The 19,606-nt window shown below is 38.7% G+C and overlaps 1 protein-coding gene across 1 annotated transcript; it reads right to left on the reverse strand.

Annotated features, from left to right (window-relative positions):
- Nucleotides 1-15,363: 15,363 nt before the first annotated feature.
- Nucleotides 15,364-16,203, reverse strand: LOC141686069 (uncharacterized). Its single transcript, XM_074491130.1, has one exon. The coding sequence runs from the start codon at nt 16,201-16,203 to the stop codon at nt 15,364-15,366; it is 840 nt and encodes a 279-aa protein (XP_074347231.1).
- Between the last annotated feature and the right edge of the window lie 3,403 nt (nt 16,204-19,606).

A 19,606-nucleotide genomic window follows, 5' to 3' on the forward strand; every position in this document is an offset into this window, starting at 1 on the left:
TGTGTGCTTCTGACAGCGGTCACACTTTCACATATTTTTTGGCCTCAGCCATCATTTCTGGCCAATAGAAGCCTAAACGAGTTATCTTATGAGCTAAGTCCCTGCCCCCCAACTGTTGCCCACATATGCCCTCATCGGGCCTGAGACACCTTAAGTAGGGAACCACGAAAGATCTTTTATACAGAATTCCATCTATCAAAGAGTATCTTAGTGCTCGAACAACCAATTTTCGTGCTTCAGTAGCATCATTTGGCAACCAACCGGTTTGAATGTGAGCCTTAATGGGATCTATCCATGATGTTCCCAGGCCTATAGGAGCCACAAGCTTAACATTAATGCTCCGTGTTTTCAAAACGCGAAAGTATACACTTTCAGAACTTTCTTCTATCTCAGATGAAGCAAACTTTGATAATGCAGATGCCTTAGCATTTTCCTCCCTTGGAATGTGCTCAACATGGCATTCATCGAATAGGGTCATCACAGCCCTTACTAGGTGGACATACTTAGCCATCGTATCATCCCTTGCCTCAAACTCTCCCTTTACCTGGGATATGACCAGCTTCGAGTCTCCAAGGACTTTTAAGCTCTTGACTCTAAGTGTCCCTGCTAAGCCAAGACCAACTATCAGAGCTTCATATTCTGCCTCATTGTTTGTGGTTGGCATACTCAATCAAGAACCCATCAGGGCTTTGTAAAACCAAACCTGTCCCACTTGAATTTGTTTTTGATGCTCCATCAAAATAGAGAACCCAATATTCTTTCTCCTTATCATCCTTTTCTTTGTCCCCCTTATCAACTTCCTTGTCCTGAGCTATGGTATCTTCCTGCCCCCCGACTTCTTGGTTCGGTATGGTACATTCCACCACGAAGTCAGCCAATTCCTGGGCTTTTATTGCCGTTCGTGGCTTATACTTGATGTCGAATTCTCCCAGCTCTATTGCCCATTTGATCAGTCTCTCACTAGCCTTAGGACTATAGATTATATTTCTCAAGGGTTGATTTGTTAGAACCTCAATTTGATGAGCCTGAAAGTAAGGACAGAGCTTTCTGGAAGCCATTACCAGAGCTAAAGCAAACTTCTCAATGGTTGAATAATTCAACTCAGTTTCATGCAGAATTTTGCTGACATAGTATACGGGTTTCTGGATTTTCAGTTCCTCCTTAACCAACACAGCGCTCAAGGCACTCTCTGAAACGTCCAAGTACAAGTATAAGATTTCATTCAAAGCTGGCTTGGCCAATAACGGGGCCTGGGCCATATATTTCTTTAAGTTTCTCGAATGCCTTCTGGTTTTCCTCATTCCATACAAAGTCCTTAATGTTCTTTAGTGACTTGAAGAATGACAAGCACTTGTATCCTGACTTGGAGATGAATCGTTCCAGCGCAGCAACCCTTCCTATGAGCTTCTGAACATCCTTGACAGTTTTTGGTGGTTCCATATCCAGGATTGCCTTTATTTTATCGGGGTTAGCCTCGATCCCTCTCTTGAAGACCATCAATCCCAAAAAATTTCCAGACCCTACTCCGAAAGCACACTTTGTAGGATTTAACATCATCTTGTGGTACCTCAGGACCTCAAAAGCTTCCCTCAAATGGGTTATATGGTCAGTCTTTACTAGATTCTTGACTAACATGTCATCGACATAAACTTCCATAGTCTTGCCAATAAGATTCTTAAAAATTTTATTTACCAACCTTTGATAGGTGGCTCCTGCATTCTTAAGACCAAATACCATAACTAGATAACAATAAACACCAAAGTCAGTGATGAATGATACCTTTGGAATGTCATCCTTGTGCATCTTGATCTGATTGTATCCACTAAATCCATCCATCAAGATCAGCATTTCATGCCCAGCAGTGGCATCTATCAAAGTATCGATCCTTGGTAACGAGAAACAATCCTTAGGACAGGCATCATTTAGATCAGTGAAGTCCACACACATCCTCCATTTTCTATTGGCCTTCTTCACCATTACAGGGTTTGCTAACCACTCTGGAAACTGAATCTCCTCAATGAAACCAGCCTCCAAAAGCTTCTCCACTTCCTGTTTTATAGCTTCTTGCCTTTCTGGAGAAAAACTTCTTTTCTTTTGTTTCACTGTCTTCCGATTAGGGTCCACATTCAGCTTGTGAGTAATCAGTTCCGGGTCTATGCCTGGCATATCAGCCGCTGACCATGCAAAAACGTCATTATTTTCTTGTAAAAATTTCACCAACTTCCCTCTAAAGGGCTCCTCGAGCGTTGCTCCAATAAAAGTCACCTTCCCAGGATCTTCGGGGGCTAAAGGAATTAAAACCAAGTCTTCTGCTGGCTTTCCTCTTTTATCATCATTCTCTCGGCTATTTAGATCTTCAATAGGAAGAACCTGCCCCCCAACTCCATCTGCCCTCAAAGAGGCCACATAACACCTTCTAGCCATTTTTTGGTCTCCTCTCTCTTCTCCGATCCCTTCCCGGGTAGGAAACTTCATAACTGAATGGTAGGAGGAAGGGAATGTCTTGAAGGCGTGTATCCCTGTTCTTCCCATGATAGCGTTGTAAGTTGAACTAGCCTTTACCACTACGAAGTCCAACATCTGAGTTGCTTGCCTTGGTTCCTGTCCTATGGTTGTTGGCAACTTGATTATCCCTTCTACGGGGCACTCCACTCCCGCAAACCCATATATTGGCATGTCGGTTGGGGTCAATTGGGAGTCATTATATCCCATTCTAAAAAAGGTGTCATGGAACAAGATATCCACTGAAGCACCATTATCCACAAGGACCCTTCTCACTAGGCTGTTCCCTATAATCGGGGTTATGACCAACGGGTCGTCATGGGGAAATTTCACACCCTCCAGATCGGCATCATCAAAAGACATTGTTACTCCTGTCCTGGCCCTCTTCAGGGCTTCCCCAACAATATGCATAACTTCTCGAGCATATACTTTCCTGGAGTTCTTGGATAACCCAGCAGCAGTTGGTCCTCCAAAAATTGTGTTGATCACAGGTCCTCGGGGGCGCGTTCCTCTGAAGATTGTATTTATCACCGGTCCCCTAGGTTGGGGATTTCGCCCCTGATCTTCTTGATCTCTCCTTCGGTCATCAAATTTTCTTCTTACGTTGCTGCTTTTATCCCCTCCTTCTCCAGTGTATTTGTTCAATCTTCCTTTTCGAATGAGGAACTCAATTTTATCTTTCAGCTGTCTACACTCATCGGTGTCATGACCAACATCTTTGTGAAATCTGCAATACTTGCTTTTATCTAGCTTTGCAGGATCAACCTTCAAGGGCTTAGGCCAACGAATATCTCTATCTTTCTCGATTTCCATCAAGATCTGGCTTCTAGGAGCATTCAACTTAGCGTATTCAGTGATTTTTTGCCCAGGACCTCCTTTCTTGGGGTTTGAATCAGTGTTTTGCTCGGTTCTAGGATACTTGTCCTTGGAGATATACTTAAGATCAGTTTTTCGCTTCTTGCCTCCAGTGGGCTCATTACTCACTACGGTCTTCCTCATGCTCTCTTCCACCTTGATGTACTTCCCTGCCCTATCTTGGAGCTGCAACATGCTTTCAGGGGGGCGTTTGGCCAAGGACATCTTGAAAAACTCATCCCTGGTTCCTTGTTGCAGTGCTATCATAACTACCTTATCATCAAGGTCTGGGACTTTTAAAGCCTCCTTTGTGAAATGATTCAGGTAGTCTCTCAAGGATTCCTTTGTTCCCTGCACAATGCTCATAAGAGATGCTGAACTTTTCTCATGTACTCTCCCGCTGATGAATTGCTTAATAAAAGCCTGACTTAATTCTCTGAACGACCTAAGAGAGTTTGGAGGCAAACGACTATACCACCTTTGAGCCATACCCGACAGGGTTTGAGGGAAGGCCCGACACTTAATAGCATCATTCACGGGCTGCAACAGCAGTGCATTAGAGAATGTCCTAACATGATTAGCGGGATCTCTCGTGCCATCATAAGCTTTGATAGTTGGCATCTTGAACTTCCTTGAGATATGGGCATTCATTATTTCTTGAGTGAAGGGTGGAGTAGGATCATCAGGATCTCCAAGGGGAAGAAGATTGCTTGGATCAGCCCTTGGGACAACAGCCCTCCTCTGCACTGGACCATCCAGGTCTATGATAGGAGGAGGATTTCTCCCCCTAGGAGGTACTGGGGGTCTGGTGGTCTGGTGTGCCTCCAAGTCGCGCCTCAGCCTTTGAATCTCAGCCTCGTGAGCCCTGATCCTTTCCTGCACTTCTTGGGGATTCGTCCCTTGGGTGCTTTGAGGGCATTGGCTACCATCAGCCATCGGCTCTTTTCCAGCACGTCTCCTTCTTGGGGCTACTTCATCATCCGAAGATTCGGAGTCTCTCTCAGTGTAAGGACCAGAAAATTCTTGATCCTCAGGGACAGGAGCCAAACCTCGTATGTATGGGGGCGAACGCCCTCATGCTTCACTCCGTCCAGCATGTCCACTTCCTCCAACCTCGGGTTAAAGGGGAATCTCATAAGGGGGGTTAGGAGTAACAATAGTTGAATATTCGTACCCGATGGCTCGAGAATTCACAGGTGCATGTACTTGTTGAACTTGGGGATTCGTACCTTGAGTAGTCGAGGGAATCGTCCCTTGTGGCTGAGGTTCAGTTGCCCCTATCTGGGCTTCTCCTTGCGTGGTTGCATAGGTTGAATGAGGAGGTACCTCCACGGTTGACGAAATCACTTGGGTTGTCCCTGTTGGTGTTCCTCCTTCAAGGGCTCTAACTGTTCTCCGTATTCTCGCCATGGTTGTTGTTGTGCTTTCCCACAGACGGCGCCAAATGTTATGGATTAAAAACTAAGATATATAATTGCTGTATTTATTAGTAAGGAACGTGAGCTTCGAGGCTCGATTTGACTGCTCTTGTGTTTCGTGACTCAATCTGCCTTAACAAGATGCCTACGTACCTTGCTGATTGCCAAGGATCAAGTCAAAAAACATAGTTCTTGGTGATACTTGCCCTCGGGGCTATGGCGGTGAGGGCTCACCAAGGACGTAGTGACTTTCATGTCCTCCAAGGACTAAGTCTAAAACGTAGTTCTGATTGGTGGGGTGAGGCCCCTTATATAGATGTTGGGAGTCCTTGAATTGGACTTGGGTTAGGAGACTTGGTGGGCAAGTCTCATAATTAGAATGGACTTTGGAGTCCTAAGTGGTAGGAAACTGATTCCTTATCCTTTTAGGTCCCTTGGAGGCTAATCTACTAGGATTTATATCCTTATTGGGACTCTTCTTAACAGCTGATTTTTCCCTTATTAATTAATTAATAATTAGGGTCTTGGGCCTTTTCTAATGGGTTTAACTGTCAGCCCAATGTCAATACAATTAATGTGATATTATTTACGCAATCAGGGTTTATTTTATTCCCTATCAACAAGCCAAACAAGTCTCAAGAAAATCTCAACCCTACCTTTAACCAAGCCTTCACTAAAAGTCAATCTTAAATCCGTTGGACTAAAAACTCAGAAAGTCAAGTCTTCTGAAAAAGTTGAAGTCACTGAAAGGGCCATCTGGAACTGTTTCAAGCAATCTAACTTCCTACCTTTAAATTGGTGCATCTATGATGAAGATCATTTTCAACAACTTGCTGAGGAAATAGTCAGATTTTGGGTTGTATCTCTTAGGGAAGTTAGGATTTTCTATGAAGATGGTTCTTTCACCTTTCTTGGCAGTGATCTAATGGATTCTCTCTCTCCCATAGAAATTAAGAGAATAATAAGTTTGTTAAAGGACAAGGATACTACCACAAGGGAATGGAGATCAGTTATAGCTGAGTGGTTGATTGAAAGAGAAGAAACAAGAAAAAGGAATGAAGTTGAAGCTGAAGAGAGAAGGAGAAAGTATGATGAAGAAATTGAGATTTTTATAAAAAGATCTGAAGAGCTTAAGGCAAAAGGAATGAGCAGAATCTCTAAGGATGGGAAATTTCTAAACATCAAAGCTAGTGGATTCTCAAGATTTGGAATAGATTTCCTAGACAGTGGTTATCCAAAGGTAGCAAGATAAAAACTGTTAGGCACAAATATAAATACAGAGGGGGTGAATGTATGTATTTCTTTTTTCGCTAATTAATTACAGCGGAAAATAAACCTCGAAAATGAAATAAACAAACACAAAAAGATTCACAAAATAATTCTTATTATTAAGAAATTAAACCGTAAAGGTTTGCTTACAACTATGAAATAAATAGTTCGAAGCAACAAATATAGAGAGAACCAAAATAATAGCAATCAATTTGGGGTTCTATCTATCACTCTAAAAATTCAAAGCTTCTATCAAAAGATATTAAATACAATCAAGAGAGCTTTAAATAATGAGTGTTACAAGTTTGTAAGACTTTAATGGTGTGAAATAAATTGGGCAGCACTTATCTCCTTAATTTCAATAAATGAAATCAACTAACTCTACAAAAAAAAATCTGCAGAGCTTTAATGGAGTTTTTGCTGAGAAGTTCTACTTTTCAATCTGCTTCAAAATTTGGTTTTGTAGTGGTAGAATTGTAGGAGAGATAAAAAAATTATGTGGTTGTTTTCGGTCCTTTCATTTTTTGGTACCAGGAATATTGTGTGGCGATCAGGACATAAACCAACAATATGTACGCAATTAATTTCTCTATAGCGATCAAGAACACGTGCAAGAGGAGAGACATCAGCTTTTTTTTCATTTTATTTCATCTGTGGCGATAGTAACTGAAATACATCACATGAAATGATTTATTGAATTTCCACACAGGGACAGTTTTGTGGCGATAACAGGAATTAGTGCCGTCTTTTTGCCTTTGGCACATTTGCCTATGGCGACCAGTAGTAGAAGCAGAGCAATTACATTTTCTTTGTTTTGCAGTGTACATAGCTGAAGAGTGAGAGACCACGTGCAAGAGAAACAGACCATCCGCCTTTTGATTGAGGACCACGCGCTATAAATAAAACAAGGGGAGGCTGGCGTGCGCTTACGCGCGCATGAGGAAATGTTAGAAGTCGCTTTGCTGTTTGTTTGTTCCAATTCTTTTGATTCATTTCTTTTACTTCATTCACAGGGTCCCACGACGAGCTCCATAGAACCACAATCAACAAATCAATCTACACAGTTTGGTTTCCATATTTCAAAATCCACTCGGCTATATAAACTGTTATCGACCCTGCCATATTTCATTTGATTGTTTTTCGTGCAAACAATTTCGACTGAAATCTTTTAAAACAAGTCAAATGCATGCACTAAATCTGGTTGGCTTAGGATAAATAACTAAAATATTTGATTAATAAAATAAATAAATAAATGAATATGATTTCATTTATTTATTTAATTTAAAGACAAATATCAGTTTGTTTTTCCAAAATTAAATATTGATATTAGATTAAATAAATAAATGATTTGAGTTTCATTTATTCATTTAATAAAAATAAATTTTAATTTATTTATTTTTAAAATCAAATTGTGATATAAAATTAAATAAATAAATGAGATGATTTTCATTTATTCATTTAATAAAAAATCAGTCATTGATTTAAAAAATAAATCCAGTAAATCCTCCGGTTGTACTCCTCTGTTTCTACAGGCCTTCTAATCTCCGGGATTTTGTACCTTAAAATATTTCCAGACTCCTCGAGTACAAAACCCACTTAACAATGTTCCTAAAAATAATACTTCATTTCCTTTCACGGATCATTGATGTCTCGTGCACGGGTCTGGTTCACAGATGACTAGTTCCGCTCTCAGGCCTTCGTATTATACCCGTATAAACCACTGTTAAGTCTTCTACCAAATATAACCAACTTCACTAGGAATCCTTGAGGTCTTCACACTGATTCTGACAACTGCTTAGAATGACTCCAACCTTATTCCTCCGACGCCTGAACTTATTAATGAACTTCATACGGATCACTGTTGACGTCTTCTTCACTGCAGCTAACAAAACCTTTTGTGCATATACCCAATAACCAATCTGTATTGATCCTAGTGGAACATAGAATATTTCAAAGTCCTTGTTCTATGTTGAGTTATCCAAACCAGTATTGTTGAGATAAACATACAACTTCAATCTTGCTCAACAATCTCCCCCTATTTGACTGTTACACCTGACGGTCAAATAATAATGGAGAAGCAACAGTTTGGAGGATAACTGAACTAACCTTTTCTAAAAATCTTCAATCATCTTTCAACTTTCAATCCGGGACTTGGAAATAATACTATCTTATATCTATCACATCTTCTATAAGCATTCAGCTCCAGCAGAGAACAAATTCTTCTCTCCCTTATGTAAAGTTACAGATAGATACGTCTTCCAAACATTCTCTTCAATAATCTTCAGATCTTCCCATAAAGCACATAGAAAACATTTTGGAACTTGTAACAGAAACCCAATAATCTCTCCCCCTAAGATGAAGAATCCCTTCCTTAGTACAATAAAGTTAGAAATCCCTCTTCTTAGTTACAGAAAGACAATCAGTCCATAATCTCTTCATAATCTCTCCCCCTTAGTTGAGTAATCCTTCAAATGTATTCAGAGTAAAACCTTAGGATCAACCAACCAAGTGAAGAGACTATCTGGTAACCATTTCTTACAGTGCAAGTGTGTGATTTATGTTTAGTGATCTCATATTGTGTTTCACTCCACTCTACACTCAAGTGTTTGTCACTCAGTCTCACAGTATGTCACTCACTCAAAGCTTCAAACATCCAAGTGTACCTGCGAGAAAATCCTTTTCATAGAAAAGTTGTCTTCCACCTTCAAGGATGGAAACTCTCAGTCAAGAGATTCAGAAATGTTCCTCCTGAGAGGGGAAATTAGGATTCTTTTAAGTGGCAGAATTCCTGATATCCCATAACTTCCATGAAGAAGTATACCTTATAAACTTGTCAGTTGATATCTGAGTCCTCATTTACAAGTTGCTATTTTGACTAAGTCAAAATCATAACTAGATTTGAATTCTGGGAAGATAACCAGTAATCAACGATATGCCATTAGGGATCAAAGATTTCTCCTGAAATCTGTGAGGACTTATCAAAGTAACCAACCAGGATCATATGTTCTTATTCAAAATCAGAGATTATGATTAGAACATGATCCAGGATTTCAACCTATTGCCATTGACCTGGATATGGTTTGACAATGATTTCTGCGTCAATACCTTCCTTGTGTGTGTGAATCTCACATGTGTATTGGAAACATTTTAATCAAGGGGTAGTGACTCTTATACAGATGCCCTGGCTGACAGGCGAATTTTCAATAGATAACATTCTGTTGGGAAAATGCACCTAGTAACTGTTTATGTACCTTTTTTAGCTCTATATCCTTTTGAGAGAATGCAGATGGGCTTACAGATATCTCAGGTTATAGATACTCCACTTCTTTGTGAGAGACAGAGCTGTAGGGTTGACCTTTCCTTCCTTATGTGGTGCTTCTTGGCACTATCTTCCTCATTCTCAACACAACTCCATTACCAAGTGGTAATTTTTTCTGATCACTGAGTTGATATCTCAACAAAGTTAAGTGAATCAGAGCAAAATCTGGGGGATGTATTCGAATAAGGTAATGAAATACTGTTTGAGAGGTGTTTGGTTCTAATGACTTGGGATAGAACCTATAAGGTGTGATAGGCTCTTAGTCAGTTCCTAAAACCACTGAGGGTGTTGAAGATCACAAACATCTGAAGTACAATATCAGAGAATTTGATGATCAAGAACAGAGTGATTTCGAAACCAGAAATCTTTTACCTTTACTTACCTATATATGGATTCATGAAGGATGTCTCAGATGATCATGCTTTCTAATTCTTTTGACAATGCTACTCAAACAAATCTCATCAACTCAAAACATTTCAAAGTTAGTCCAATACAGATCAATACTATAGAGGAAAGAGATGAACATTATTTTAAGCTTATAAGACATGCATAAGGTAATCATAGTATAAGAAATATATCAGGATCAAATATCCAGAACAAAATATAAGCATAGCAAGATCATCAGAGTTACACAGAGAGTCAACACATAAGTCATAAAATCAATTAATTATGCCAAGAGTATATCCAACAAGTCTGCACCAATTGATTAATCAACACAAGACTAAACCAATTAAAAACTACTCTTAACCTAATCATGCCACAACTATCACTAGTTATGCTGTATATTTATTCTAGCACAAGACAAACAGAGTTATTCTAGCATGAACAGAAAATCAGAGTGACCAAGGAGTCTGTTGTCAGAGTTGCCTAAGGTCTGAAACTCAACAAACATACAGAATTACTCAGAAAATATGACATAATCACATAAAATATAATCAGAGAAATCAATCTAGTTGCACAGAATCTTAAGCGGGATCTAAGCCTATAAAACAGAATTATAATAGAATCACAAAATATATTACAGAATCTTAAATCAAAGTGCAACAATATTGAGATGTGTGTGTGTGTGCTAAAATAAATATCAATATCAAGAGTGTTTGCATCAGAGTAAACATATAGCATGTAAACATTCAAACAACTCTTATATTGCATCAAAAACTCTAACCTACTTACCACTACCATATAACATGTAACACATGGTAATCAGTTAGCTTCAAAACAAGTTTACAAACATGGATATATATAATGAATAGATATGTAAACTTACTTTCCCCTCATAGCATCATCATCGGGGTTGTAAAGCTTAACCGCACCAAATTACATTTGTTGATTTCCAATTAATTAGACAAATTCAACATGCCAAGTTCACTAACCAACTTATTAAAAGTAGCTTCATCAACTGGCTTCATGAAAATGTCTGTAATTTGATCCGTTGTGGGAATAAAATGAAGTTCCACAATTCCATTCATTATATGCTCTCGGATGAAATGATACCTTATATCAACATGTTTGGTCCTTGAGTGCTGAACATGGTTGTTTGAGATTGCTATGGCACTTGTTTTGTCACAGTAGATAGGAATATTCTTCAAATCAAGTCCATAGTCTCGGAGTTGGTTTCTCATCCAAAGAATTTAAGAACAGCAACTTCCGGCAGCAATGTATTCAACTTCAGCAGTAGATGTAGAAACTGAATGTTGCTTCTTACTAAACCAAGAAACCAATCTTCTCCCAAGAAACTGACAGCTTTTTGAAGTACTCTTCCGATCAATCTTACAACCAGCGTAATCAGAATCTGTGTAGCCGATGAGAACAAAGCCCATATCTTTAGGATACCGGATACCTAGATTAGGTGTAACCTTCAGATATCTGAAAATTCTTTTGACGGCTATCATATGAGATTCCTTCGGATTAGTTTGGAACCGTGCACACAAGCATGTAGCAAACATAATATCTGGACGACTCGCAGTCAGGTAGAGTAATGATCCAATCATGCCTCGATAATAAGAGATATCCACCATCTTACCAGACTTGTCTTGATCAAGTTTTGTGGCAGTTGCCATCGGAGTCTTTGCAGGTATTGAATCTTCCAACTGATATTTCTTCAGAAGATCTCTGATGTACTTCGTTTGACAATCGAAGATACCATCTGAAGTCTGACTCACTTGGAGTCCAAGGAAGTAGCTCAACTCACCCATCATACTCATCCCATACCTACTCTGCATCAGCTTAGCAAACCTTGCACAAAGTGCATCATTCGTAGATCCAAATATAATGTCATCAACATAAACTTGCACAAATATGATATCATCTTTATGATTCTTATGAAATAGAGTCTTATCTATGACACCTCTAGTGAAACCATTTTCAAGAAAAAATTCTGATAGAGTGTCATACCATGTTCTTGGCGCTTGCTTTAGACCATAAAGAGCCTTGAAGAGAAAATAGACAAAATCTTCAAACTCAGGCTCTATGAAACCAGGGGGTTGCTCCACATAGACCTCTTCTTCAAGCTCACCATTCAGGAAAGCACTATTCACATCCATCTGATATACCTTGAAGTTTAAATGTGCTGCAAATGCTAAAAACATCATGATGGCTTCAAGTCTAGCAACTGGTGCAAAGGTCTCATCATAGTCAATCCCTTCTTCTTGAGAGTATCCCTTAGAAACTAGTCTCACCTTATTACTTGTTACAATTCCATCTTCATCAAGCTTGTTTCCGAAAACCTATTTTATACCAATCACTGATTTGTCTTTAGGTCTGGGTACAAGCTTCCACACTTTCTGTCATTCGAACTGATTGAGTTCCTCTTGCATAGCAATCACCCAATCAGGATCTCCAAGAGCTTCATCTACTTTCTTTGGCTCCATTTGAGATAGAAACCCAGAATAGAAACATTCATTTATTGTAGCTCTTCTAGTCTTAACTCTACTGTCAGGATTACTAAGTATCAAGTTCTGAGGTTGGTTGTTACTACATACTCTATGTCTTGGTAGACTAGCCCTTGATGACTCGGCATTTCCAAAATTGTGCTGAGTCTGACTACCGGATTCTTGTTCTTCTCCTTGTTCTGCTCCCCCTGAGTTGTTTCCAGCTTGATCTACAGAATCTGAAGCTTGAGAACTAGTCCCTGAGATAGTGTGACTTGTCTCATGACCATTACCTTCAGAATCTGCATCAGAATTATGATCATCAGGATCATTGCCATTGTCATTGTTTCCTGGAACAGCTTCAGGTTCATCTTCTCCATCAGAAAGGTCTTCAACATCAAGATTATCATTGTCATCTTCCTTCTGAATACTTGAGAGCTTAGCGTCATCAAAGGTTACATTAAGGCTTTCCACAACCTTTTGATCACTAATCACATATACCCTGTAAGCCTTTGACTCCAGAGAATAGCCCAGAAAGATACCTTCTTCAGCTTTAGCATCAAACTTTCCAAGATGCTCATCGTCCTTAAGCACAAAGCACTTTCCTCCAAACACGTGAAAGCATTTCACTGTTGGTTTCTTGTTGGCCATTAACTCATAAGGGGTCTTCTCATATATCTTGTTGATCAGGGTTCTGTTTTGAGAATAGCATGCAGTGTTAACTGCTTCAGCCCAAAAGTAAGTAGGAAGATTGGCTTCATTAAGCATAGTCCTTGCAGCTTCAACCAATGTTCGATTCTTCCTCTCAACCACTCCATTTTGTTGTGGAATCCTTGGTGCTGAAAACTGTCTTGAGATGCCCTTCTCGATACAGAAATCATTCAGCTTTGCATTTCTGAATTTTGTTCCATTATCTAATCTGATTGTTCGCACATGCACTCCAGCTTATAACTCAATCTTATTGATGTGATCAATAATCATATCAGATGCTTCATCCTTTGAATGTAAGAATAACACCCACGTGTATCTGGAATAGTCATCAACAATCACTAAGCCATATTTCTTTCTTGACATAGACATGACATTGATAGGACCAAACAAATCCATGTGAAGGAGTTGTAGTGGTTCAGTGATGTCAGTCATTGTCTTTTTCTTGTCTGATGCCCTCTTTGACTTTCCCTTCTCACATACTTCACAAAGTCCATCAGGACTGAATTCCATCTTAGGCAATCCTCTCACCAATTCCCTCTTAACCAAAGAATTCATGGTCTTGAAGTTCAAGTGGGAGAGCTTCTTATGCCATAACCAATTTTCATCTGGAGAGGCTTTACTGTACAAACACATTACTTGACCATCTGCAGAATTCCAGTCAGATACGAACAAATCACCCTTTCTAACTCTACTGAGAGTCAGCTTCTCATTCTTCTGATTAGAGATCAAACACTTCTCTTTTTTGAACAACACTTCACATCCTTTGTCACAGAATTGACTGATACTGAGAAGATTGTGCATAAGACCTTCAACCAGAGAGATTTTTTCAATGATGACATTGCCAATTTCTAAACAGCCATATCCCGTAGTATAACCTTTGCTGTCATCTCCAAAAGTAACCACTGGGCCAGCTTTCTCAACCACCTTTGATAGCAGGGCTCTATCTCTAGTCATATGCCTTGAACATCCACTGTCCAAAATCCATATGACCTTCTTCTACTTTATGTCCTGAAAATAAAAGTGATTAAGTTTTCTTTGGTACCCAAACTACGTTGGGTCCAGAAGACTTAGAAGCATTTGAATATATAACTTTTCTCTTCACAGAATTGACAGGATTAACAATTTTTGCTTTATCATTGACTATTTCCTTGTCACTTTCTGAAGCACCAACAGACTTGTTCTTGGGCTTGGTGATAGGTGCCACTTTCCTAGCTTTAGGAGGGCTTACAGTCTTTGATCTACCAGTGTTTTTACTAACATGCTTATCATGATCATGAAATGTATTATATGAGTGTGTGGAATCAAGATAAGTGTGCATGAAAGATACTACACATGGCATGCAAACAGATTTATTACACTTAAAAACTTTAGGCATGTTAGGCATGTTATGCACATAAGCATTCTTAACATTGTCTACTTTAACCTTTCTACAAGCATGAGTAAGGTGACAAGCAGAACCACAGTTATTGCATAACTTCCTAGGGCCATTAGTTCCTATCCTGCCATTTCTAGTTCTATTCTTCATATTTTTGGAAGTAAAACCTAGTCCGATAAAAGATAAGTCAGAGTCACTAGCAACAGACGTAGGTTTCTTTTCCTATTGTCTCCTTGAGAGCTCGAGATCTTCAACAAGCATCTCATGATGAATATAAATATTATCTTCATCAAAGGGCTCAACAGTAGCTTTCTTAAATAGAGGCTTCTTAGCTTCCTTAAGAATATGAGGTGTACTAGGGGGATTAACAACTTTCTCTACAGGCTCATTTTCAACTACTCGTTTCTTAGAAGCTTTTCTAAGTTTGTCGTAGTTTAAGCCTATCCCAACCTTTCCACCTACTACTTGATCAGCTATGAGCTTCTTAGCAAGATTTGCAGAATCAGTAAAAGCATGTAATTTAGTTTCTAATTCTGCATTCTTGTTCCTTAGCTCTTCCTCTGTCTCAAGGTTCTTAGTAATCTTAAGCTCTAAATATTTATTGGTTTGCTTAATATTCTAAACACTGACCCTGTCTAGAACTAACTTATCATTTTTATCTTTAACTTTCTTTAGTTCTACTTTAAGGTCTTCGACATCAAGCAAAGTACATCTTAGTCTAGTATTAACATTTCTATACACTTCTTTTACGATATCATGTTGCTCAATGCATTCCTTTGTATTGCATCGTGCCTTAAGATAGTGATGAGAAATAGCATTTTCATACACTAGGATAGTCTGCCTGAAGGCGATACAATGTTCATTCTCACACAATTTATCTGAAGGTAAAGCACGAATAGTTGGAAATGTTACATGAGATGAAGATTCTGCCATCAATGCAAGATTTCCATATTGCTCTTCTTCATCATCAGTGTCATCCCGGCTCTTCCCTTCATCTATGTAAGATTTCACTGGATACTTCCTTGAGCTACCTGAGTCCTTCTTCTAATAAGCTTTGCCTTTATTCTTTCCTTGCTGAGACTTTCTGCACTCAGTGGCAAAGTGCCCAACCTCATCACAGTTATAGCATCTGAACTTGCTTTTATCAACCATCCCTGTCTTGTAACCTGATCCAGAATATGAACTTGTCCTCTGACCACGGTTGCTGCTTCCAGAACCCCTAAAGCCTTGCTTTCTTCTAAACCTAATGTTACTGAACATCCCTGCTAGATTGGCCATAGTAGGATCTTCCATGCTTTGTAGCTCCTCGGTGGTGTAGTAGTCACTTGGACTCCCAGAGAGGTTTCCATCATCCATCTCAACCTCAAAGAGCGTTTCAGCTTTAGACTTAGGTTTTTCAGCAAAAATGTCAAGCTCTTTGATTTCACTGGCTACAAGAGCAGTTGTCTTGAGTAGTTCAGGATTCTTGCTATCAACTGTACCACCACCATAGATGTTCTTCCTTTGTTCTTGCTCCATTTCATGAGTCTTCAGCTTGCCATACAACTTCTCAAGTGTCATGGTTTCAAAGTCAACACGCCCACGAACAGATGAAGCCTTATTCTCTAAGTGGTGAGGTAGGACTAGCATAAACTTCCTGTTGAATTCTCTCTGAGGATAAGTCTTGCCATGAATACTTAATTTGTTTAACAACTTGTTCAGTCTTTCAAAGACTTGAGTAATACTTTCTCTAGGCAAGGACTTAAAGGCCTCATACTGTGAAGTCAAGATATCCAATCGATTCTGCCTGACATCTTCAGTTCCTTCCATAAGCAGTTTTATTGTTTCCCACATGTGCTTTGCACTTTCACAGACCATAATTTGGTGAATCATATCATCATCCATCGAATCCACCAAAATAAGCTACAGGCCTTCATCCAGAGCTATCAGTTCTTTGTCATGTGCACTCCATTCAGCTTCAGGACATGACATTCTCATATTAGGCAACTCCGGATGATCCTTCATTGGCACATATCTTCCTTCTCTCAATACTCTCATATACTCTGGATTCGACGCCCTGTTAGGTCCCAATTTGTTTGTAGAAGGGGGGGTTGAATACAAACGTTACCAAATAATCGAATAAAATGCGGAATAAAAAATGTGAAACAAAATTCAAGTTAAATAAAAATATTATTAAACTTGAAATGTGTTACAACAACTGTATCGATTACAAGGTATTAATCTCAAATCAATTATCACAAATCTAGAATAAATTCGACATGAACTTTTTCTATTTTTGCAATAATTAGAATCAAATGCTAAACGCGATTTGAGATTAAGTTCTAGGGATTTTAATCCGCTAGATTGATATACAAGAACAAGATAAATAATTCTAGTGGTTTGGATTTAACATTAACAAACTAGAAATTGATCTTGAATTTCTGCAGATGAAGAATGATATTTTTCAGAGGCGGCTGCTTGCTTTTTGTTCTTGTATTTTGATTGAGTTGAAGATGATATGCTGCTTCTCTGCTTCTATTTAATCAATCAGCTGAATCAATTGAATTGGAATGACAATCCTTTAAGCTTGCAAGACTTTCGGTAGGACAATTGAATGAACTAGCAAGACAATCTGAATGAACTAGCAAGACAATCAGAATGAACTAGCAAGACAATCATCCTCCTGATGTAACTTTCGGTGTGACAATTGAATCTGGCCTAGCATGACAATCGGTATGACAATCCTGATTGTCATGCTAGTTCATTTTCAATTGTCTTGCTGATTTAATGCTTGAATTTAATCCAATTAAACTTCTGAAAATTCCTAAAATTCCTAGAATTAATTCAGAATTAATTAATCAATTAATTCAATTAATAAATAAATTATTCTTCGCAGATATAATTTATTTTCTTAATTAAATTAGATGACTTAATTAATTAATAGAGAATTAATTCTAGTCTTGAGCAGCAACCATTCTTCTGCAAACCTTCTGAAAATCACTGAAAATTATGAATCAATTCCACCACTTCAACGTTGACACTCGATGTACTGTCTGGTTCATGAGTGACTAACTTCCGTGACGTTTCTTCATGTCTTGACTCTGACACTTTGATTTTCTTCAGATTAAATACTTGTAATTAATGATACTCTGACGAGATCTCTGTCACTCGATTAAATCCACGATCTTGATTTATATCACTGAGGCATGATCAACTTCTTGAACTTCTTCCAGTGAATTAACTCCTCAAGTCTGTAGATGAACCTTGTTTCTGAATCCTTTGACAGATATTACTTTGCGAGATCTCTCTGACGGTCGATCCACTATTTACTTATTACATTCTTATTTGAGTTGAGTTGAATCCTCGAATATACAAATAGGCTATAACATATGACTTACAATCTCCCCCTATTTGTTTGTTAGACAATAACACACAAATACCTAGAGGATAACTCAACTAACAAATAAGAAAAAGATATAAACATAACTGCAAAGTAAATAGTAGAAAAGTTCTGGATGAGATTTAACATTTTCCAGATTCCAAGTAGATGTTCCTCTAGACTGAACATATCTTCAAGTAGTTCCATCTTCATTTGTACAACCACATTTCCTGTTGAGAAGCCCATATCTCTTGCTTCTCCCCCTATGAGAATCAACTGATTAAAGAAGATCACCTTCGTTTTACCACCTCTCCCGTACAATAGGATCCGCAGATAAAAACCAATGGTACTCCCCTAACAGCTTCTTCCCTTACTAGGAAATCACCTTGTGTTTACCACCTCTCCCGTACAATAGGATCCGTAGTTAGAAACAACAATGGTGTGGTGTAGTGTACATTTTTAGGATCTTTTTCTTCCTCCCTGCTATTTCTCCCCCTTAGTTGAGGAATCCTCCAAACTATTACTTAAGCTTTTATCTCCCCCTTAAAGAAGGAATGTATGCCGTCGTCAGAAGGAGTTCTCATATTTCACTTGGTTGGAAAAGAAATAACAAGTAGTTTCACTTTCTTCCTCACTGTGAGTGTGTGATTGTGTTTTAGTGTACCTCACATGTGTTTCACTCTTCCCTCCACTCGTGTTTACACTTATTCTCACAAGTGTATCACTCTTCTCTCCACTCGTGTTTACACTCATTCTCACAAGTGTATCACTCTTCTCTCATAGCTCCATAATCCAGCTGTACCTGCAAGGAAAATCACCTTAGCCATCCTTAAAGGAGGTCACAGGTGGTGCAATGGGAGTTCACAAATCCCCATCCTTGTTAAACTCGTCAGATGAATCTGAGTCATAATTTACAAGTTGCTAGTTTCCCTTTTAGGGTCCCAGATTTGAATTCTGGGAAGGTAAACAATGATCCAACGAATTTAGCATAAAGATCAAAGTTCCCTTCTAATGTCTGTGAAGACATTTCCTTGTGACTTATCAGGTAATATCTGAATCATTGTCAACAAGTTGCCGATCTGCGCCTATGTCAGATCCACTATCCGCAGATGCATCCAGGGGATTTAAGCCTGGGGAGGTAGACACTGACCACTGACATATGGCTTTTGGATCAGTATCCTCTCCTAATACCTGTAAAGGCAATTGGTCCACTAACGAACCTTGAACAATCGAATCTGACCTTAAAATGGTCGAAACTCTTGTTTCCGTCAACTCATCCTTTGTGTGTGTAACCTCTCCTTGTGCATCAAGAATTGTTTATGTTTGAAGTGGTGACACTACATCGGATACCTTGGCCGATAGGCAAAATTCAATAGACTCACCCTGTTGAGAGAATGAATCTAGTAACTGTTTTGTGCCTTTTCAGCCATTACATCTTTTTGAGAAGATGTATGGGGGCTAGCAGTTGTCTCGGATTAAATACTACTCATCTATGTAGGAGACAGAGCTACTGGGTTGACTACAGAACCTTCCTTATGTGGTGCACTAAGGCACTATCTCCCTCACGCTCATTCATACTACATTTAGTGGTAAGAGAGTGTTGGTTGGTTCTGTTTTTGTGTTTGTCTTTATAGTCTGGGATAGACGTTGTGGGTTTTCAACCTCATGACTGTCAATGAAAGAAAGTCATTGGAGACTGAACCTGTAACACAGAATATATGGTAATAGAGAGAAAATGATTTACAATAGTGATTTCAAAAGATTTTACATGAAATAAGAAATCACTAATGTAGAAAGAAATTTAATTTTTGTTTTTCAATATGAATGAGTTTTTGATAAAACATTGATCACTTAGGGTAAAGTCTAAGTAATTCTCATTCATGTCAAAAGCTTACAAATATCTGCAACATAATGTTAACAACATATCAT

This window comes from Apium graveolens, chromosome 9 (genome assembly GCF_009905375.1).
Source record: "Apium graveolens cultivar Ventura chromosome 9, ASM990537v1, whole genome shotgun sequence".
NCBI classification, from domain to species: Eukaryota; Viridiplantae; Streptophyta; class Magnoliopsida; order Apiales; family Apiaceae; genus Apium; species Apium graveolens.